The sequence below is a fragment of the Stegostoma tigrinum genome, chromosome 3 (genome assembly GCF_030684315.1).
Source record: "Stegostoma tigrinum isolate sSteTig4 chromosome 3, sSteTig4.hap1, whole genome shotgun sequence".
Classification (NCBI taxonomy): Eukaryota; Metazoa; Chordata; class Chondrichthyes; order Orectolobiformes; family Stegostomatidae; genus Stegostoma; species Stegostoma tigrinum.
The window spans coordinates 23837100-23857025 of record NC_081356.1 but is presented as its reverse complement, the minus strand read 5'-3'; the positions used below and the strand labels follow the sequence as shown (position 1 = coordinate 23857025).

At 40.6% G+C, this 19926-nt stretch overlaps 1 protein-coding gene across 1 annotated transcript in view; it reads left to right on the top strand.

The window, feature by feature from the left end:
• cntln (centlein, centrosomal protein) overlaps positions 1-19926 on the top strand; it is a 465635-nt gene that overhangs the window by 202293 nt on the left and 243416 nt on the right. The window contains exon 14 of the mRNA XM_048527488.2: positions 15679-15779. Within this exon, the coding sequence (XP_048383445.2) occupies positions 15679-15779 (101 nt within the window). The remainder of the gene's footprint in view (positions 1-15678; positions 15780-19926) is intronic.

Sequence of the window (19926 nt, the reverse complement as noted above, 5' to 3'; positions counted from 1 at the left end):
AATGGAAAGCAGAAAGAAGAGGTTATCTACAAATAACTTCGGGCTTTATTTAAAATTGTCAGCTAAACTCAGTTTTAGATTTTTGTAGTCATGCCTTGGTTGAATTTTGTTGTAACTTAATAGTATTACACTTTGAATTTAATGAAATTTAATTTAATTAAAGATATTGCTTAGTTATTTTATTTTCATCTAAATTGCTTGTGGGTGTTGAGACTAATGAGTGTCCCTTGCCTTTAGAGAGCAGAAAAAAGCATATCTGTGCAAGAGGCTATCTGAAATAATATGTAATTTACGAAGATACCTTGGCTATATCGAGCAGTTTTAAACAGTAAAGTTAGATAACATGCACTTTTCCACAATTATTTACTTACTTGGTATAATTGCAGAAAAAAGTGCTGCACATTCCTTTTTACATTATTCACAGTGAGTCAGTGTTACTCTGCTGCAAGCAGAACGGGGAATACAATACACATGTCTACTGAAGTAATCTGGAAAACTCAAAGTAAAATACTGCAGATGCTAGTACTCTGAGGTTAAACCAGGAAATACAAGAAATACTCAGTAGGTTTAGCTGCATTTTTTTACAGAGAAAAACAGAGTAAATGTTTTAGGTCTGTGACCTTTTATCAGAACTGGACCTAGAGCTTCAACTCTCTCACTTTACAAATGTTGTCAGACTTGCTGTGTATTTCCAATATGTTTTTGTTGCAGACTTTCAGGGTCCATGGCATTTTATTTTTACATTGGCATTTACTGTTCTGTCAGTTCACTTCTTAAAAATATTACCATGGCACCAGGTTGGAGTCCAATGGGTATATTTGAAATCACAAGCTCTTGAAGCAGTGCTCCTTCTTCAGATGAAGAGAAGCACAATGGGCCAGAATTTACAGGCAGAGAGATGAAATCAGGAGTGAGATGGAATACTCCTCACTTGCCTGGATAAGTGCAGCCCCAACAAAACTCAAGAAGCTTGACACCATCCAGGACAAAGCAGGCCGCTTGATTGACACTACATCTACAAACATTCACTCCCTCCACCACTGACACTCAGTAGCAGCAGTGTGTACAATCTACAAGATGCACTGCAGAAATTCCCAAAGATCCTCAGACAGCACCTTCCAAACTCATGACCACTTCTGTCTAGAAGACCAAGGACAGCAGATATATGGGAACACCACCATCTCCAAGATCCACTCCAAATCACTCACCCCACCCTAACTTGGAAATATATTGTCGTTCCTGCACTGTCGCTGGTTCAAAATCCTGGAGTCCCCTCCCTAATAGCATTGTGGGTCAGCCCACAGCTGGAAGACTGCAGCCGTTCAAGGCCTGTCATCACCGGCTTTGAGGATTCAGAAGGTGAGTTACTTGCCGCAGTATTCCCAGCTTCTGGCCTGCTCTTGTAGCCACTCCGTTAATGTGGTGAGTCCAGTTGAGTTTCTGGTCAATGGTATCCCCCAGGATGTTGATAGTGGGGGATTCAGTGATGGTAACACCATTGAACGTCAAGGTGTGGCGGCTTGATGGTCATAGCGTGGCATTTGTGTTGTGTGAATGTCACTTGCCACTTGTCAGCCCAAGCCTGCATCTTGTCCAGATCTTGTTGCATGTGAACACGGACTGCTTCAATATCTGAGGAGTCACGGATTGTGCTGAACATGTGCAATCATCAGCGAAAATCCCCACTTCTGACCTTATAATGGAAGGAAGATCATTGATGAAGCAGGTGAAGATGGTTGGGCCTGGGTCAATACCCCGAGGAACTTCTACAAAGATGACCTAGAGCTGAGATGATTGACTTCCAGCAACCACAACCATCTTCCTCCGTGTCAGGTCTGACTCCAGGCACCGGAGAGTTTTCCCCCTGATACCCTTGATTTTAGTTTTGCCAGGGTGCCTTGATGCCATACTCGGTCAAATGCAGCCTTGATATCAAGGGTTGTCACTCTCACCTCACCTCTGGAATTCAGCTGTTTTGTCCATCTTTGAACTAAGGCTATAATCCGATCAAGAGCTGAGTGGTCCTGGAGGAACCCAAACTGGGCGTTATTGAGCAGGTTATTTCTGAATAGGTGCTGCTTGATAGCACTGTTGATGGCACCTTCTATCATTTTACCAATGAGCGAGAGTAGACTGATGGGGCAGTAATTGGCTTGATTGGATTTATCCTGATTTTTGTGTACAGGGCATACTTGGGCATTTTTTCACATTGTCAGGTAGATGCCAGTGTTGTAATTGTACTAGAACAGCTTAGCCAGGGGCACGGCATGTTCTGGAGCACAAGTCTGCAGTACTATTGCCGGAATGTTGTCGGGCAGGTAGCCTTTGCAGTGTCCAATGTCTTCAACTGTTTCTTGATATTGCGTGGACTGAATCAAATTAGCTGAGGGTTGGTTCCTCTGATGCTGGGGACCACTGGATGAGGCCGAGATGGATCATCCACTCGGCACTTCTGTGTGAAGATTGCTGCGAATGCTTCAGCCTTATTGTTTGCACTGGTGTGCTGGGCTCTTCTGACCTTGAGGATGGGGATATTTGTGGAGCCTCCTCCTCCAGTGAGTTGTTTAATTGTCTACCACTGTTCACAACTGGATGTGGCAGGACTGCAGAGCTCAGATCTGATCCATTAATTGTGGGGTCACTTAGCTCTGTCTATCACTTGCTGGTTCTGCTGTTTGGCATGCAGGTAGCCCTATTCGGTGGCTTCAACAGGTTGACACCTCAACTTCAGATGTGCCTGTTGCTGCTCCTGGCATGCCCTCCTGCACTCTTCATTTGAACTAGGGTTGATCCCCGAGTGTGATGGTAATGGTCAAGTGGGGGATATGAGCTATGAAGCTACAGATTGTGCTGGAGTACAGTTCTGCTGCAGTTGATGACCCACAGCACCCATGGATGCCCAGTCTTGAGTTGCTAGATTTGTGCGAAGTCTGTCCCATTTAATATCGTGATAGTGCCACACAACATGATGGAGGTTGTTCTCAATGTGAAGGCGGGACTTGCTCTCCACAAGGACTGTGCAATGGTCACTGTTACTGATATTGTCATGGACAGATCCAACTGCAGCTGACAGATTAGTAAGGATGAGGTCAAGTATGTTTTTCTCTCTTATTGGTTGCCTCACCATTTTCCGCAGACCCAGTTTAACAGCTATGTCCCTTAGGACCCAACCAGCTCGATCAGTAGTACTGCTGCTGAGCCATTTTGGTGGTGGACATTGAAATCGCCCACCAAGAATACATTTTATGCCCTTGCTGTCCTCAGTGCTTCCTCCAAGTGTTGTTCATCATTGAGAAGTACCGATTCATCAGCGGAGGGAAGACGGTATCTGGTAATCAGCAGGATTAACTTGAAGTTGTTTAACTTGAAGCCATGAGACTTCATGGGGTCTGGCGTCAATGTTGAAGACTCCGAGAGCAACACCCCCCTGACTGTATACCACTGTGCTGCCCCCTGTACTGGTCCTGTCCTTCCGGTGAGACAGGACATATCCAGGGATGGTGATGGTGGTGTCTAGGACATTGTTTGTAAGATATGTTTCTGTGAGTGTGACTAGTTTAGGCTGTTGCCTGACTCGTCTGTGAGAGGAAGGGTCACCTGACCCCAAATGTTAGCTCTGTTTTCTCCTCCACAGATGCTGCCAGACCTGCTGAGCTTTTCCAGCAACTTCGTTCTTGTTCCTGATTTAAAGCATCCACAGTTTTTTTGGTTTTTAGTCTGTGAGACAGCTCGCTCAATTTTGGCCCTAACCCCCAGATGTTAGTGAGGTGGACTTTGCATGGTCGACCTGGCTGTTTCTGCCATTGTCTTTTCCTGTGCCTAGGACGATGCCAGATGATCCATCCAGCTTCGTTTTGTCTTTGGTCAATCTAAGTGGCTTGTTAGGCCATTTCAGAGAGCAGTTGAGAGTCAATCACATTGCTGTGGGTCTGGAGTCACATGTAGGGAAGACCAGGTGAGGGTGGCAGATTGCATCCCCTGAAGGGCATTAGTGACCCAGATGGTTTTATTTTGATAATCCGCAATTATTTCATGGTGATCAGTAGATTCTTAATTCCAAAGTTTCTTTTGAACTCCATCTGCCGCGGTGGGGTTCGAACCCAGCTCCCCAGAACATCATCTGGGTTTCTGCATAAGTAGTCTAGCTATAATACCACTAGACCATCACCTACCCCTGGATGCTGAGTCACCAGTTAAGCTAGAATTCATTACCACCCCAAATTGCCCTGGAGAAGCTGGTGACGAGCTGCCTTCTTGAACCACTGCAGTCTGTAGGTAAACTCACAGTACTGTGAGGAAGCGAGTTTCAGCACTGATGTCCCATGACAGTGAAAGACCAGTGATATAGTTCCAAGTCTGAGTTATGTATGACTTGGTTTGGAACATGCAGGTGATTGAGTGTTCCATCTGTTACCCTTGAGCCTCTATGTAGAATTCCCCCCCTAATGGCACTGTGAGTCAGCTCACAGCAGGTAGACTGCAGCAGTTCAAAAAGACAGCTCACAATCACCTTCTCACGGGCGTCCAGGGATGAGCAGTAAATGCTGGCCAGCGGTGACATCCATATCCCACGAATAAATATGAAAGAACATGTGACAGATGTCCGTAGTTTGGAAGGTGCTGTTCAAAGATCCTGGGTGAATTAGTACACCACATCTTATAAAGGGTACACATTGCTCCCATAGGACATTACTGGAGAAGAAATTGTATATGGATGGGCTACCAGTTAAGCGAGCAGCTTTGTCCTGCATGGTGTTGAGCTTTTCAAGTGTTGGTGATGCACTCATTTTATCGCATATAAATTGTGCCTAACAGATCATGGATAGGCTTTGAGAAACATGAGGTAAATTTATCCGCTGCAAATTTCCTATCCCTCCGACCAGCTCTTGTAATCGCAGTACTTATATGGTTAGTCAGTTTAGTTTCTGGTCCATGGCAACTCCCATAATATTGATCATGAGGGTCCAGTGATAGAAATAATATAGCACGTCCAGGGTAGAAGGTTAGATTCTACCTCTTTTGAGATCGTCATTGACTGGCACTTCATTATTCAAGCAACACTGGAGGAGACAAGAGCATTGCTGATAATGCACAACTGGATGTCATTTGTGTATGTGATGTGTTGCCAAGAGTGAGGATTAGATGAGACAAAAGAGTGAGCCAAGGATTGATCCTTTGGGGATAGAGGTCAGGAAATGAAGTCACTGTCAGTGATTACTTGGTTCTTATTAGATTGGTACGAATGGAACTTGCTGAGAGCAGCCTTTTACAGCTGTGTGACGGTAGAGGGAAATTGGAGAAGGATGGTGTGGTCAATCACATCAAAATCTGAAAATACTTGAGAAGGATGAGGAGGGAAAGTTTACTTTTTCTAGCATTGCATAGGATGGTACTTTGATAAGAGCTGTTTAAGTACTGCAGCAGAGGTGGGAACCAGATTGGACAAATTTAACATTGACTTTGAGGAAAGATGGACATAAGTGTGGGGGCCCAAAACATGTTAACTGATTTTAGAGAGGAAATTGAGATTGCAGTGGATTGCAAGGAGTTATTTTCATTCTGAGGTCAAAGATGTATTGTGAGTTCCTACTTTCAGCTTGGCCCACTTTGCATTGGTGCCCCTATGAGAGGTACATGGACATTACATTCTATTCCACATTAATCCTGTCAAAACCAAAGTGGTAACAAGTGATTTCACCCCAGCATGCTGCAAAAATTGCCTGGAAAATTCAATCACCATTCAGGTCAAACTCACGTCCGTTACGAAATTGTACAGAAGCTGTGCAGATCCGTTTCTCCAAACACAGGCTGGTTGTCTATCACATTCGCTATAAGCAAAAAGGCAGTATCATTGACAGAAAACACGGGAAGGAAGCAGCCCTTAACTGGAGGAACAGGTCTGGAGCAGTGAACAAAGCTGTTGAGGCAACAGTAGAGGTGCATATTGCATGATGGAGTGGATGGTGTGAAATGAAACTGCAGGGTGGAAGAGAGGTACTGTGGAGAGGAGTAAGGATCTGCAAAAGAGGGAGAATGTGTCTATAAAAGTGTCTGGTTATCTACAAAGGGAGGGAGATCAATTTTAAACCTTTCAACAAAGGAACACTTAGCTGTCTTGAAGCAAGGAAAGTCAGTAATGAATTCCTTTACATCTAAATGTAAATTTTCTAGCTGAAGTCTGCAGGACTTCAGGAACTGCTTTCTGAATGAAAAATGTGGATGCTATTGTAATGAATGCTGTATTAATTTAATATTGAACAGTTTCACTTCATCACGATTCTTCTATTATTCCATCTCACTAAGCGTCTGACAATTCTGTAAATACTTGAGATGCAGTGACTGTGTTAGAAACAAAAATGCAACCGTTCATCTGCAACCTCATCAGTCAGTAAAGAGCATTTTTATGGTGATGGTTTGTTCTGTATTGAAGTGCGGGTCAGCATTTAAAAAAAACACATTGTTATCTTGTTCCTTTTGTCTTGTGCTAATTTAAATATTGTGGTGTCTAGGAAGTTAAAGCTTTTCTCGGGTGTTGTAGCCTTAGGTTTAATGGAGTGGTGATAATTGTTGAAGATATTTGTGAGTTATTCTAATACTGCTTCTGAACAAATCCAAATTCCCCCATGTCAATATAATACAAAGGCATTATTACAAAGTGATTGCATCAATTTATGAAGAGATTAATAACAATGTGAAGAGAGTGTGTGGAAACCAAAACATGGCCCTTGAAAATTAAAAAAAAAATAGCCCTCAAAAAAGCTCAAAAGGATCCCTGACATAAGTCTCCATACTTGTCAAGTGAGAATCCACTGTATTTGAATACAAGAAAAGCATCCACTCATTGCAAAGTTACTCAAGACTACAGAGCAAGGCTGAAAAATTGCATTTTTAATTGAACATTGGAGAAACTCAGCTGGTCTGGCAGTATCGGTGCAGAGAAAATCCGACCTAATGATTTGAGTCCGATGATGATTGTTTTCACCTGACCACTTTTAGCAGTTTTCTTTCATTAGTCTTTACATTACAAAATAAAGCAAACATATTGGAAAAGCTATGCACAGTCTTGTGGATTTCAGTATTATAGATTTTTTTTATATATGTGCTGCAAACAACAGTTCATCTCTTATTTCATGGCTGACCAGACATTTTTGCAGTGCACCACTGATGACATCAATAAATTTTTGCCAAAATCTCCTGTTTTACTCTTGTCTAGACATTTGCATCAGAAAGGAAACATATTAGTGCACAAGAACTGATAAATGTTTAAAGCATTTAGGAAAAGCAACTGAAACATTTTGTTTGCACATTTCTTGGTGTGAATTTGTGACAAAATGATTCAACCTGAAAGTAAAATTAAAAATAAAGCACATTACATGCCCCAATGAAATTCAATCATCTTGCATCTGAAATACTTTGCTTACTGAGGTTTTGAGTCAAGGAGCCACAACTGTGAATTCCCACTAGCCCTTCAAACATTTTTGTTGAAGTATGTGTGAAATAAATGCTGTCTGGTGATCTTATCAGTTCATCTGTTTCTGCTCCATGGTTATAATAGCATTATGGCATTTCATAGGGGACCAGGCTAAGCTTGCATCTCTTGAGATCGTCTATTTTCCTTGTCCAAAGTGAGGATTTTCTAAAAAAACCTGTCCAATGAAACAGCAAACTTCTTCCAGCATGACTTTTGTGCAATATGTAACTTATTACTGGATGACAGTTCCACATGCAAGTGAATTGTACTTTACTAAAATTACTACTTAAACGGGGATCTACAGTAGATGCTTTTTTATGCAGACCTTTAGTAAACGTCAGAACCATCTTTCACGATAATATTTGGATAATTTGTATTTCTGGTGACATGTCCATTGTAATTTGACTAATAAGTATAGAATGCCAATTATTTAAGTTTACTAATATTCCACTTATGATGCATTTAAATTGGAACTGAAATTTATGCAATCTCTATTTATGTTTGATCAAGTGACAAAGATTGAAATAAAAGTGTGGTTTTGTCAAGTATAAGTTTGCTTTTGGATACTAGTATCCCCAGAATAGGCAGTAGGGTGCACAGGTACAAGCTTTATCTTGCCGAAAAGAAAGACATATTGGCAAAGTTTATTGTCTTGCACTCATGAAGACAGATGAAAGAATGCCAAATTTCAAGGAAACTGTACAATTTACAGGAGAAAATGGATGCTAATGGATTAAGGGTGACAATTCGCATCTGATTGACCACTGCTGTGGAGAAAACAATGAGATGCCCTAGGATCTCCAAGGTCCTGGGTAAATTCAAAAAAAGTACACAGCTTGAAGAGATTCCTTTTATTTGCTTAGGACAGCTGCCTATGTATGCCTGTATGTTTCTTCTAGCATATAAAAATGAACAACCTTAAGACATTGACTAATTGTCTTAAATTAGTTAATAATTTAGCTACATGCACACTCAGGATGGTGAAGACAATTGCAGTTCAATCCCAGAATCTATTTAACATTATACGTTTTGATTCGGTTTTTTTATATATAGGATGGTGGAATACTGTTTATACTCTACCTATTATAAAGAGGCAGAAGTACATGTTGTTTGATTCAGTCAGCAAATGACTGGAAGCTATGCCCAACATGACTACATTGTATGGCAGTGAAATGTGTACATGATATTATACAATTCAGGTGGCAGAGTGGCTTATTGGTTAGGAGTGCTGACTCTCAGTGCCAGGGACCTGTTTGATTCCAGCCTCGGGTGACTCTGTGTAGAGGTTGCACATTCTCCCTGTGTCTGCATCGGTTCAACTGGGTGCTCTGCTTTCCTCCCACAGTCCTAAGATGTGAAAGTTAGGTGGATTGGCCATGCTAAATTACCCATAGCGTTCAAAGATGTGTATGTTAGGTGTGTTAGCCAAGCAGGGTTACAGCAATAGGGTAGGGGGGATGGGTATGAGCAGGAAGCTGTTCGGAGGGTTGCTGTGGACTCTTTGGGCTGAATGACTTGTTTCCATACTGTAGGGATTCTAAAAAAAATTGTAGGCTGAATGGATGTTTTGAACTTACAGCAATTTTTGAATGACCTGGAACATGGGAAGCCTATAATTCCTTGTTGCTTTCTCTATGACAATGCTTCGGATAATCAGACCAGATTAGTTCATGAATAATCATTTATTTCCCCTATAATATGAATTGTTGTGATCGTTTGAAATTTGATGTTCTTGCGTTTGTCCTGAGCAGTGTGAGACAGAAAGATTCGGCACCATATTTTTCTGTTTAGCAATGTCATGTTTAATGTGATATATTACGATGAGAGTCATGAATGTGACTAAAACTTCAAAAAAAAAACTTCCTTGTAAATTACTGAGAAAAGAAAAAAAATTTTTGACTTTTACTTATAGTGTCAATTTTTAAAAGCTGTTAATATAAAGGAAAAACAGGCTTTTCATACCGTAAGAAGACCATAAGAGATAGGAGTGGAAGTAAGGCCATTTGGCCCATTGAGTCCACTCTGCCATTTAAGCATGGCTGATGGGAATTTCAACTCCACTTACCCGCACTCTGCCCGTAGCCCTTAATTCCTTGAGAGATCAAGAATTTATCAATCTCTGCCTTGAAGACATTTAACGTACCGGCCTCCGCTGCGCTCCGTGGCAATAAATTCAACAGGCCCACCACTCTCTGGCTGAAGGAATGTCTCCTCATTTCTGTTCTAAATTGACCCCCTCTAATCCTAAGGCTGCACCCATGGGCTCTAGTCTTCCCGTCTAATGGAAACAACTTGCCAGCATCCACCCTTTCTAAGCCATGCATTACGTTGTAAGTTTCTATTAGATCTTCCCTCAACCTTCTAAATTCTAATGAATACAATCCCAGGATCCTCAGCCGTTCATCATATGTTCATCCCATGAAAAGAGAGTACTATTTGGATGCTGCGTGGATTTAATTGGTAGAGAAGTTGCCATGGAGAATGCACCAGTTAGATGATGGTTGATATTTCATGGCCAAGCTTTAATTTATATTTAAGCAAGGCAGGCGTGTTGATTCAACTGGCGTGGCTTTTATCCTAAGAAATGAACCAGAGAATGTCTGTCACTTGTCACGTAAGTTTGCTTTCTGCCTACAAAGAACAGGGTACTGTGTTTTAATATAAGTAGCTTTCAGTTTATTTGATTAATTTTTAAATTGGTTTAAAGTATAATTCTTCACACATTCTGGATTATTTAGTGAGTGTTATCCATTCACAGAATCACATAGGTTTTGAGCTTTACAAGGAGAGACTGATAGGGTTTGATCGGTATCTTGCTTATTGCAAGCAGCTGAAGGGATACACTGTATCAAACATGGGATTTAGAGCCTACATTCCTAGAATCACACCAGTAATAAAATTCATATCCCACATTACAATGTTTGTGTGACAGACAATTTTTTTTCTTAGCTTGACAGCAGCATCTTGTTAGTGGTGAATGCAATATGTGTGGCTTGTGCAAAGTGGCAGTGTGAAACAGCTGATTTCACCCTGTTATTCAAATATTTGAGGTACTTTGTTTTATACATTAATGTGAGGGAGACCTGGCACTTTTTAGGACTGAAAGTGATGGCCTTAGGCCCGTTCACAAGTTTGTGTGATATATAGTGACCGATTAACTGATCAGCACAACTGTTAGCCTGCAGGAAAGCTTTGATGTGCCCTATTTCACCTTCCAGCTGCATAATGAAAAAAATGGCTTGTGCGTTATTTAGAAGGGTTCTGCTGAGGCCAAATGTAAAGCATGTGGAGCCATAGAAAACACGTACATTGACCAGTGAGGATCAGCTTGTATTCGGGACATGACTGCAACCGATGTCTCACCTAGGACATCATGCAAAGGGAGCTCTTTGACTGCTTTATTTCGAAGGTGAGTATGAGGATGGAGACCATTAAGGCATATAAGGACATTTTGAAAATGCTTTTATCTACTGCAAGCCTATCTTCACTGGTCGGTAAACGTGTAGGGATTCCTATGATTCCTCATTACTTTTGGTCTACCACTGTGGCCGTGAAATAGTTACGATATTGAGAGCATGAAGTCTAGTTGCAAACATAGCATCTAAAAAGATCTTTAAAACCTTATAAAGTATTTTCTGTGTTGGCCACCATCATTTAAAGATTTTCAGAAAGTGAGCAAGTGCCATAAATATTCAGCCATACCATATATATTTTGACTTGTATGCGATATCATTCCAGTGCAGTTTGGGTAAAAACTTGAGGTTATTTGACTGAGGTCAGTACAGTTGTTGAGATTTGAAGCAGTGACAGCTTTTGTTTTACATACTGCTTGGGAATGAATAATTTATCCCAGGGCCAGATTTCTCAGTCCTCGATCTGTCTGTGGATATCTCAGACAGCATGGTGAAGAAACATAACAGTCATTATTCAAAATTAGCAATGATAAGCATTCATTGGTGATTATAGAGTTATGGTATTATAAAGTATGGAATTCAGTCCAACTTGTTCGCGCCATTGGGATATCTGAAATTAATCTCGTCCTATTTGCCAGCATTTGGCCCATATCCTCTAAACTCTTCCGATTCATGGATCCATCCAGATGCCTTTTAAATGTTATAATTATACCTGTCGCCACCACTGCCTGTAGCAGTTCGTTCCGTACACGCACCACCCTCTGCATGAAAAATTTGCCTGTCAGGTCTCTTTTGGATCTTTCCCCTCTCACCTTAAACCTATGCCCTCTAGTTTTGGACTCCCCTACCCTGGAGAAAAGCCCTTGACTGCTCACCCTATCCATTCGTCTCATGATTTTGTAACCTCTGTAAGGTCACTCCTCAGCTTCTGACACTCCAGGGAAAGAAATACCCAGCCTATTCAGTCTTTCCCTATTGCTGAAACTCTTCAATCACAGCAAAGTCCTTGTAAATCTTTTCTGAACCCTTTCAAGTTTAACAGTATCTTTCCTGTAGCAGAGAGACCTTAATTGAATGCAGTATTCTAAAAGTAGCCTCACCAATGTCGTTTACAGCCGCAACATGACATCCCAACTCCTGTACTCAATGCACTGACCAATGAAGGAAAGCATGTCAAATGCCTTCTTCGCCATCTTGTCTCCCTGCGACTCCTCTTTCGAGGAACTATGCACCATCATCCCTCGGCCTCTTTGTTTGGCAATCCTCCCCAGAACCCTATTATTAAGTGCATAAGTTCTGCCGTGGTTTGCCTTACGAAAATATGACACCTCACATTTAAATTAAACTCCATCTGCCACTTCTCAGTCCATTGGCCGATCTGATCAAGGTCCCATTGGACTATGTGATAACCTTCTTCACTCTCCACTACATAACCTGTTTTTGTGTAACCTGCAAACTTTCTAACCGTGCTTCCTCTCTTCACATCCAAATCATTAGTTTCTGCACATACAATATCATTATGGATCAAGTTACCAATGTGTGCTGAAAGCACAGAGCCTCCAACACATATTGGAATTTGGGCATACGATTACCCATGATTCTTTTCATTGAATTACACAAGTTGGCCAACACATACTCCAGAATGCACATTTCTATACCATAAGCTGCCTAGTATTTAGTAGGCAATATTGAAAACAGGCTGTCAGCAAAGACAGTGTACTCCGTCTTGATATATATTTCTTCCAGTCAATTTATAAAATCCTTACAGTGTGGAAACAGGCTATTCAGACCAACAGTTCCACACCAAACCTCTCACATAGATCCATCCCCCTACCCTATGCCTCTAATCCTGTATTTCCCTTGGTTAACACAGCTAACCTACACATCCCTGAACACTTTGTGTAATTCAGCATGGCCAATCCACCTAACGTGCACATCTTTGGATTGTGGGAGGAAACGGAGCACACAATAGAAACCCACATGGATACTGGGATAATGTGCAATCTCCACACAATCACCTGAGTGTGGAATTGAACCCAAGCCCCTGGGGCTGTGAGGTAGCAGTGCCAATCACTGAGCCACCGTGCTGCTCAAACGAATCTTAACTGGTGGTCAGCATAATTGTTCCTACAATCCAGATTATTTAGCAAACATTGTCCAATGACAGAAACACTTTAGTTTTGAGTCTTATACGTACAGATGGGAAGGTACAAAAAATATGTTACTTGTATCTCGCCTCAACCAGTTGAAATCCGAGAAGAAAACAACACTGATATCTTTTATGGAACTTCAGTGTGCAGATAACAATGCCGCCTCTACTCTTTTGGAAGAAAATCTTCAAGCCTTACTTAAAACCTTTGCGGAAGCATCCCAAAGAATTGATCTCAGCCTATGTAAAGAAGAAGCAAGTCATTTACCAACCCACCCCAGTAAAAGCTCCAGTCTATCCCTCCATTAAAATAAATGGAGAAATTCCCCCAAATGTGGAGCCTTGCCCTATATAGAACATAGAACAGTACAGCACAGAACAGGCCCTTCAGTCCACAATGTTGTGCCGACCAATGATAAACCACTTGTTAATTAAGGCTGACATTGATTCGAATATCCAATACTGCATTCAATCCTTGAATGTTGCCTTTGGATGCCAAAGGATGAGGGTCTTCAATAACAGTTTCATCTGTGTTGATGCTAAGATCCTCATGTATAATGTGATCATCCTTCTTGCTGTTGTGTATATTTCAGAAACTTGGACTTTTTACAAATATCACCTCAAGGCCCACTAATGCTTTATGAGAAGGATTCTCCACAACAGGTAAGAGCACATGTGCACAAACATTAGTGTCATTGAAGACACCAGTCGTGCCAACATCAGGGCCATGATCATTCAAAACCAAGTTTGCTGGACTGGCTACGTGCTTAGGATACCTGAGATTTGACTGCCAAAACAAATTCTCTTTGCTCAGCTCAAGGAAGACACTCAAACAAGAGAAGGATAAAGGAAGCACTTCAAAGACTCCTTTGAAGGCTTACACCAGAAGTCCAACATAGAGATCAATGTTTGCGAGACCTTTGCTCAGAAGAAAACAGCATGGAGGAAGCTCCTGTCTAGATGGAGACGGTTATTGACAATATTTGTTGGTGAAAGGAGGAACAGAAAGGAACCTGAGAAAGGAATACCAGCGATTTCTAATCCAAAGACCAATCCTATCTCTGGGAAACACTTACCAACACCTGGTAGAAAATCCCACCCAGTAAGAAATGCAGCTCTAGGAATGGCTTCATCAGCCATTCAATGACCCACAGAATCCATGATCATTGACACAGAATTTCCTCGGTGGACAGTCATACTTGTTAATCAGTGGTCGCTGATGACTGAAGTAGGGTGTATCTGCTGACACTGCCAAAAAATTCTCATTATGCAGGCATAAAGTTTTACACATGCTCCCTTTGAAAAATGCCCTGCCAATTAAAAAAAACATGGTGACTAAGCAAGCTTAATTTAATAAGTTCTTGGTAATGCAAAACTTAAACGTTGTTAGAAAGGGACATATTGTCTTGCACTCACCAGAATTGAAATGCAAGAAAACCAAGTTTAGAAAGGAAAGAATGCACACAGGATTATGCAGAACAATATTATGCGTTCTGTTCGTTAGACATTTCATTTCCTTAAAGATGCAGTCAGAACAGTTAACATTTGAAAAGTTTCGATTTCATGTCTCTTCTCAGCTATGTTTAACAGAAAACATTTAAGATTGGCCTCAAAGCAATAGTTTAATTTTTTTGAGTGTGCGAATGCCGTTCTGATGAAATGTTCGGAATAGAAATGTTTATGATTCAAGTGGAAGCCATTCTGCTGTAGAACCTTGCTGGCAGAGACACATTATCCAGTTTGATCCCACTGTTTAGCTTGATCCAGTTGGTTACCACATGTCAGGTGAATATCTATTTTTTTTTAAGTGTGATAAAGGTTTCTGCTTCCACACCCTTTCAGACAGTGGATTTCTGATCTGGTTGAAATAAATTACTCCTCAATGTTCCCTTTAATCATTGACGTGCCCAATTTCACCCAGGACCCCATATTTTTATGCATCTAAATTTTACATCTTTGTTTATCCCCTTTGGTTCCACAGAAAACAACCCCTGTCTGTCCAAGCTTTTCTCATAACTGACATTTTTAATTTGCAATAACATTCTGATAGATCACTTGTATACCCGTCCAGTGTAATCACATCCTTCTTGCACTGTAGCAGTCATAACTGTATACAGTGGTCTAATGGGTTTCATATGGTTCAAGCATAACCTCCATGTTTTTATACTCTTTGCTGCAGCCAATAAAGAATATCCCTGTGCCTGATTTGACCGGTGTCTGTAATTGTCCATTTATCTTCAGCAATCCATGGAAGACATTCCAATGTGTTTTGTTACCTCTACACTTTCCATTTGTTATGTATTTCCTTGTATTGCTTGTCCTCCTTAAATTCATTACCCCATAATTCAGCTAAATAATGGAAATTAAAGTTGTATTAAATGGAAACCTTTCTCAATGTGACTGGTAGGAGGATGATCAAACATTATTATTCTTGATAAATCAGCTGTTCTTTGTAATATTGAGAAACTTATTAGTTTTAGCTGTTTGTACTCATTATCATTTATCACCCACTCAGTTATTTTCCTCTTGTGCATTTTCTTGTTCATTTGAATTTGTTTCAAGTCACAAGTAGATCTTAGTTTTGTGCTTTAGTATTTGTTTTTTACAACTACTAAGAAACAGATCGCTGCTTTGTTATTTTGTAGCATGAACCTTGGTGAAGAGCTGGACCAGTTGAGGGTGCAGTCTGCAATGGACAAAGTGACCATTCAAGAACTGTCGGTATGCCTGCAGCAAGAGCGAGAAGGTGAGGGAACCAGGATAAAAGAGAGTTAAAGAATTTTAATTATTTAAATGTCACAAATTTAAATTAAGCCATTGCGTCATTATATGTTGTTTACAAGTTCGTGGTGTTTAAACCTTTGTGGTAGGTATGTGAAATAATGGGATCTATTGTGGGCTGACCGGTATAATATGACTGTTTAGTCAACTAATTACATTTAAAAAATTTATTTGTGATGTTGATGTTGGCTGAGGTGGTCTTTGTTGCTTTGACTAGAAGGTAGTGGTCAGCTGCCGTCTTGAACTGCTGCAATCCAAGTGCTGAAGATACTCCCATAGTGCTGTTATGGATTGAGTTCCAGTATTTTCACTCAATGATGATAAAGAAATAATGACATTTTTCTAAGTTAGGTTGATATGCAATTTTCAGGGCAACCTGGAAATGGCGGCATTCCCATGCATCTTCAGGCCTTGGCTTTCTAAGTGGTAGAGGCCATTGGTTTTCAGACTATAATTGAAGGAGCCTTGGTAAGTTACTCACCACATTCTTATAGATTGTACACAGTGCACTGGTATTGTGGAGGGAGTGAGTATTTAAGATGGTGGATTGGGTGCCCACCTTGTCAGCTGTTTTAACCTGGATGATATTGATCCTCCTGAGCTCTGTTTGACCTACACCTATCTAGGCAAGTGTACGGTACTTCCTCTGACCTATACCTTGCATAAAGGAGAGAGGTTTTGAAAGGTGTGTTGGGTCTCTTGGTGCAGAATATCCAGCTTCCGACCTGCTCTTATAGTCATATAAGAAGTAGGAACAGGCAGACACAACGTGGCACGTTCAGCCTGCTCTGCTTTTCAGTAGGATCATGGCTGACCGTCGGCTTCAACTCCATTTTCCCACCGGCACCCCATGTCCTTTGATTCCTTAGAGTACCACAGATTTATATGAAATACACGCAGGAAGTGTTGATGTAACTCAGCAGATCTGGTAGTATCTGTGGAGAGAGAAACAGAGTTAACATTTCAAGTCTGATATGAGTCTAGTTTAGAATGCTGCAGAATTTTGCTGTGCCTCAACCTTAAATGTACACATTGATGGAATATCTAGAAACCTTTGAGAGAGATGGTTCTAAAAATTCCTAACTTTTTGTGTGAAAAGATTTCTCACTATTTCAATCCTAAATGGTCATCCTGTTTTCTTGAGGCTGTTCCTTCTTATTCTAGTTTCTCAACTCAGGGAAACAAAGTTGTAGTATCTAACACAGTTTCTATGACTGGTCCAGTTAAGCTTCTGGACAGTGGTGAATTCAGCACTGAAGACATTTAATGCTAGGAAGTGGTAGTTAGATTTCTCTTGTTGGAGGTAATCGTATCCTGGTATTTTTGTGGTAGGAATATTTCGTGCTACTTATCAGATCAAACCTGAATGATGTCCGGGTCTTGCTTCAGCTCTGAAGAAAAGTTACATTGCATACAAATGCTAACTGTATCTCACTTCACAGCTGCTGCCAAACAGGTGAGTTTCTCCAGCATTTTCTGCTTTAATTTCAGATTTCCAATATCCGCAATATTTTGCTTTTACTTGCTGTATTTGGGCGTGGACTGTACCAGCATGGGAGGATTTGTGAATGCATCTGAATGCTGTGTGATCATTCACAGCATTTCTCATTTTTTGTTGGGTGGAAGGTCATTGAAGAGATGTGAAGATAATCCAACCTGGAATACTATGCTGAATATCTCATGCAGTGATGCCCTGAGAGTTAAGATGATGGGCTTCCTAGAATCACAACTTATGTAGAGTCGTAAAGTGATAGAGGTCTACAGCACATTAACCTTTGCACTGGTCAAAAGAAATCAGTCAAACTACTCTAATAGCACTTCTAGCACTTCGTCTATAGCCTTCTGTGTCTCAGCCTCTCAAGTGTACATCTAAATGCTCCTTACATGTTATGAGAATTTTGGCCTTTACCATCCTCACAGGCAATGAGTTCCAGATTCCCACCATCCTCTGGGTGAAAAAAACATTGTTGCATCACCTCTGAACTTCCTGATTCCTTCAATCTCTGGCCCCGATCCCTCCACCAGTGGAAAAGTTCCTTCCCTTCTACTCTGTTGTTGCCTGTCACAATTTTATATGTCTGGATTATGTTCCCCTTTGGTCCCTTTGGCTCCAAGGAAGACAACCTTGGGCTATCTAATCTTTCTTCATGAATAAAACTCTCTGGCATAGGCCCTGTCCTCTGTACCCTCACCAATGCAATTACATCCTTTCTCTAATGTGGATTCCATTAGACCTGCAAGTACAGCCTCAGAGTGAGGGGATGATTCTTCAGAACAGTGCTGAGGAGGAATTTCTTTAGCTAGAGGGTTATTAATTTGTGGGACTCATTGCTACAGAAGGCTGTGGAGGTCAATTCATTGAGTGTATTTTAGACAAGATAAGTTCTTGATTAGTCGGGAAATGAGGGTTACAGGGAGAGGGCAGGAGAAAGGGGTTAAGAATTGTATCAGTCTTGATCGAATGGCAGAGCAGGTTAATGGGTCAACTGGTCTAATTCTGCTCCTATACCTTATGGTCTTAAACTGTATGCATCAGCTAATAAAGGTGAGTATTCCATAGGCCTTCTTAACCACTTTGTCTACATGTCTTGCTACCTTAAGGGACTGGTAGACATGTGCACCAAGTTTCCTGTGACCCTGGGTGCTTCCCAGGGTGCTGCCTTGCATCACTTTGGTCAGTTATAATTTTGAAGAACTTGGAATAGAGCGTAGTTTAGTGATTTTCCAACGTACTGATTTAACCTTCTATGACTCATAATCATTCCTTGGTGTCCTCACTGCAGAGACATATAGAAGCAGTCTTTTACTTGTTGTTGCTATTATATCTTTGAAAATGTTTTAAAATGTTCCAGGTTTGAAGCCATTGCGTGAGTGAAAGCTATAGCTTGATATAACAAGTCGAGGTCACAAATGTAAGAACAAAGATGCTATTTGGTCGACAGATAGCTGCTTTGATCTTTAGGATGACAGGGTGATCGTCTGTCGCACCTGCTCCATAGAGAGGCTCTTGAATTGCAAATTTCTGATTTGCTTTTGTTTTATTTTTAGACAAAATTGAAAGTTTTCTGTATTTTCTAATTTGCAGCAGGTACTGTTAGTGCAGCTGTTTTGAACATAATGCTTTAGGACTGTAATGAATGATTCCTTTGCCAAGTTAACCAGGTGTCAGCATTAATGAGATCTTCAGAGTCAAACTACAAACCTGTTTGCTATTAGTTTTATCTTAGCCAGTGCCTATAGCTGGAAAATGAAAGTTGTCACTACCTATTAAGTTGTTGTGTCACTGAATATTTTTACATAAAAATCCAAATAAAAATTATTACTCCAGTGAGTTACAGTGAGCTATTCCAAATTATGGAGAGCAAATGGACATCGAAACAATGCAGTGTCAAGCTGCTGAGCATTTTTATCATTGACAAGTCAATTAAAAGTGTTTCAATAAAGTTTCTTGCAACTGTGTACTAATTGGCCCAAACTAGAATTGTGAATTCTCTCTGCACATGAGGCAAGTGTCTACTACAATGAACCTTGCCCTTTCATACTGTTTTGTGAGTCTTTTATAACAAACTGTTTTGATCTATAGCAGAGCTGAGACCTCATGTTCTTGATGTGATATCGCTTTCCTGAGAGAAGTTTGTAATAATAGGATTTTATTGTCAAAGAATCCAATTATATATTGACGAACTGGCTTGAAGTCAGTGTTGCTGAATCTTACCAACAAATTTTAGTCACTCTGATGCCTTAACTTTAACATTAGTGCAATAGTATCAAAGTTATAATGTAAATTTGGAGCCATGGCTTTAACTGACTCCAAATTAAGCTGAAGGTGGACTTGCTCAATGAATGAATCAGTGATATGTACCTAAATTCAGACTAACACTTCTTCAAATTAGCATTAGTGTTAAGCAGGATCATTTATCACCGAAACGGCAGTTCTAGTGTGAATGTTCTCTTTGGTTTTGTACTGTTGTCCAACCTACATATTCTTGCAACTCACTTTTTATATTGTTTATTTTTGTCAAAATGTCTGTGTTCTTCTATGAGCAACTTATTCCTTCTCTTCTTCGGAACATTAACTCCCTAAGCATCTTAATTCCACAGGCCATTTGCCT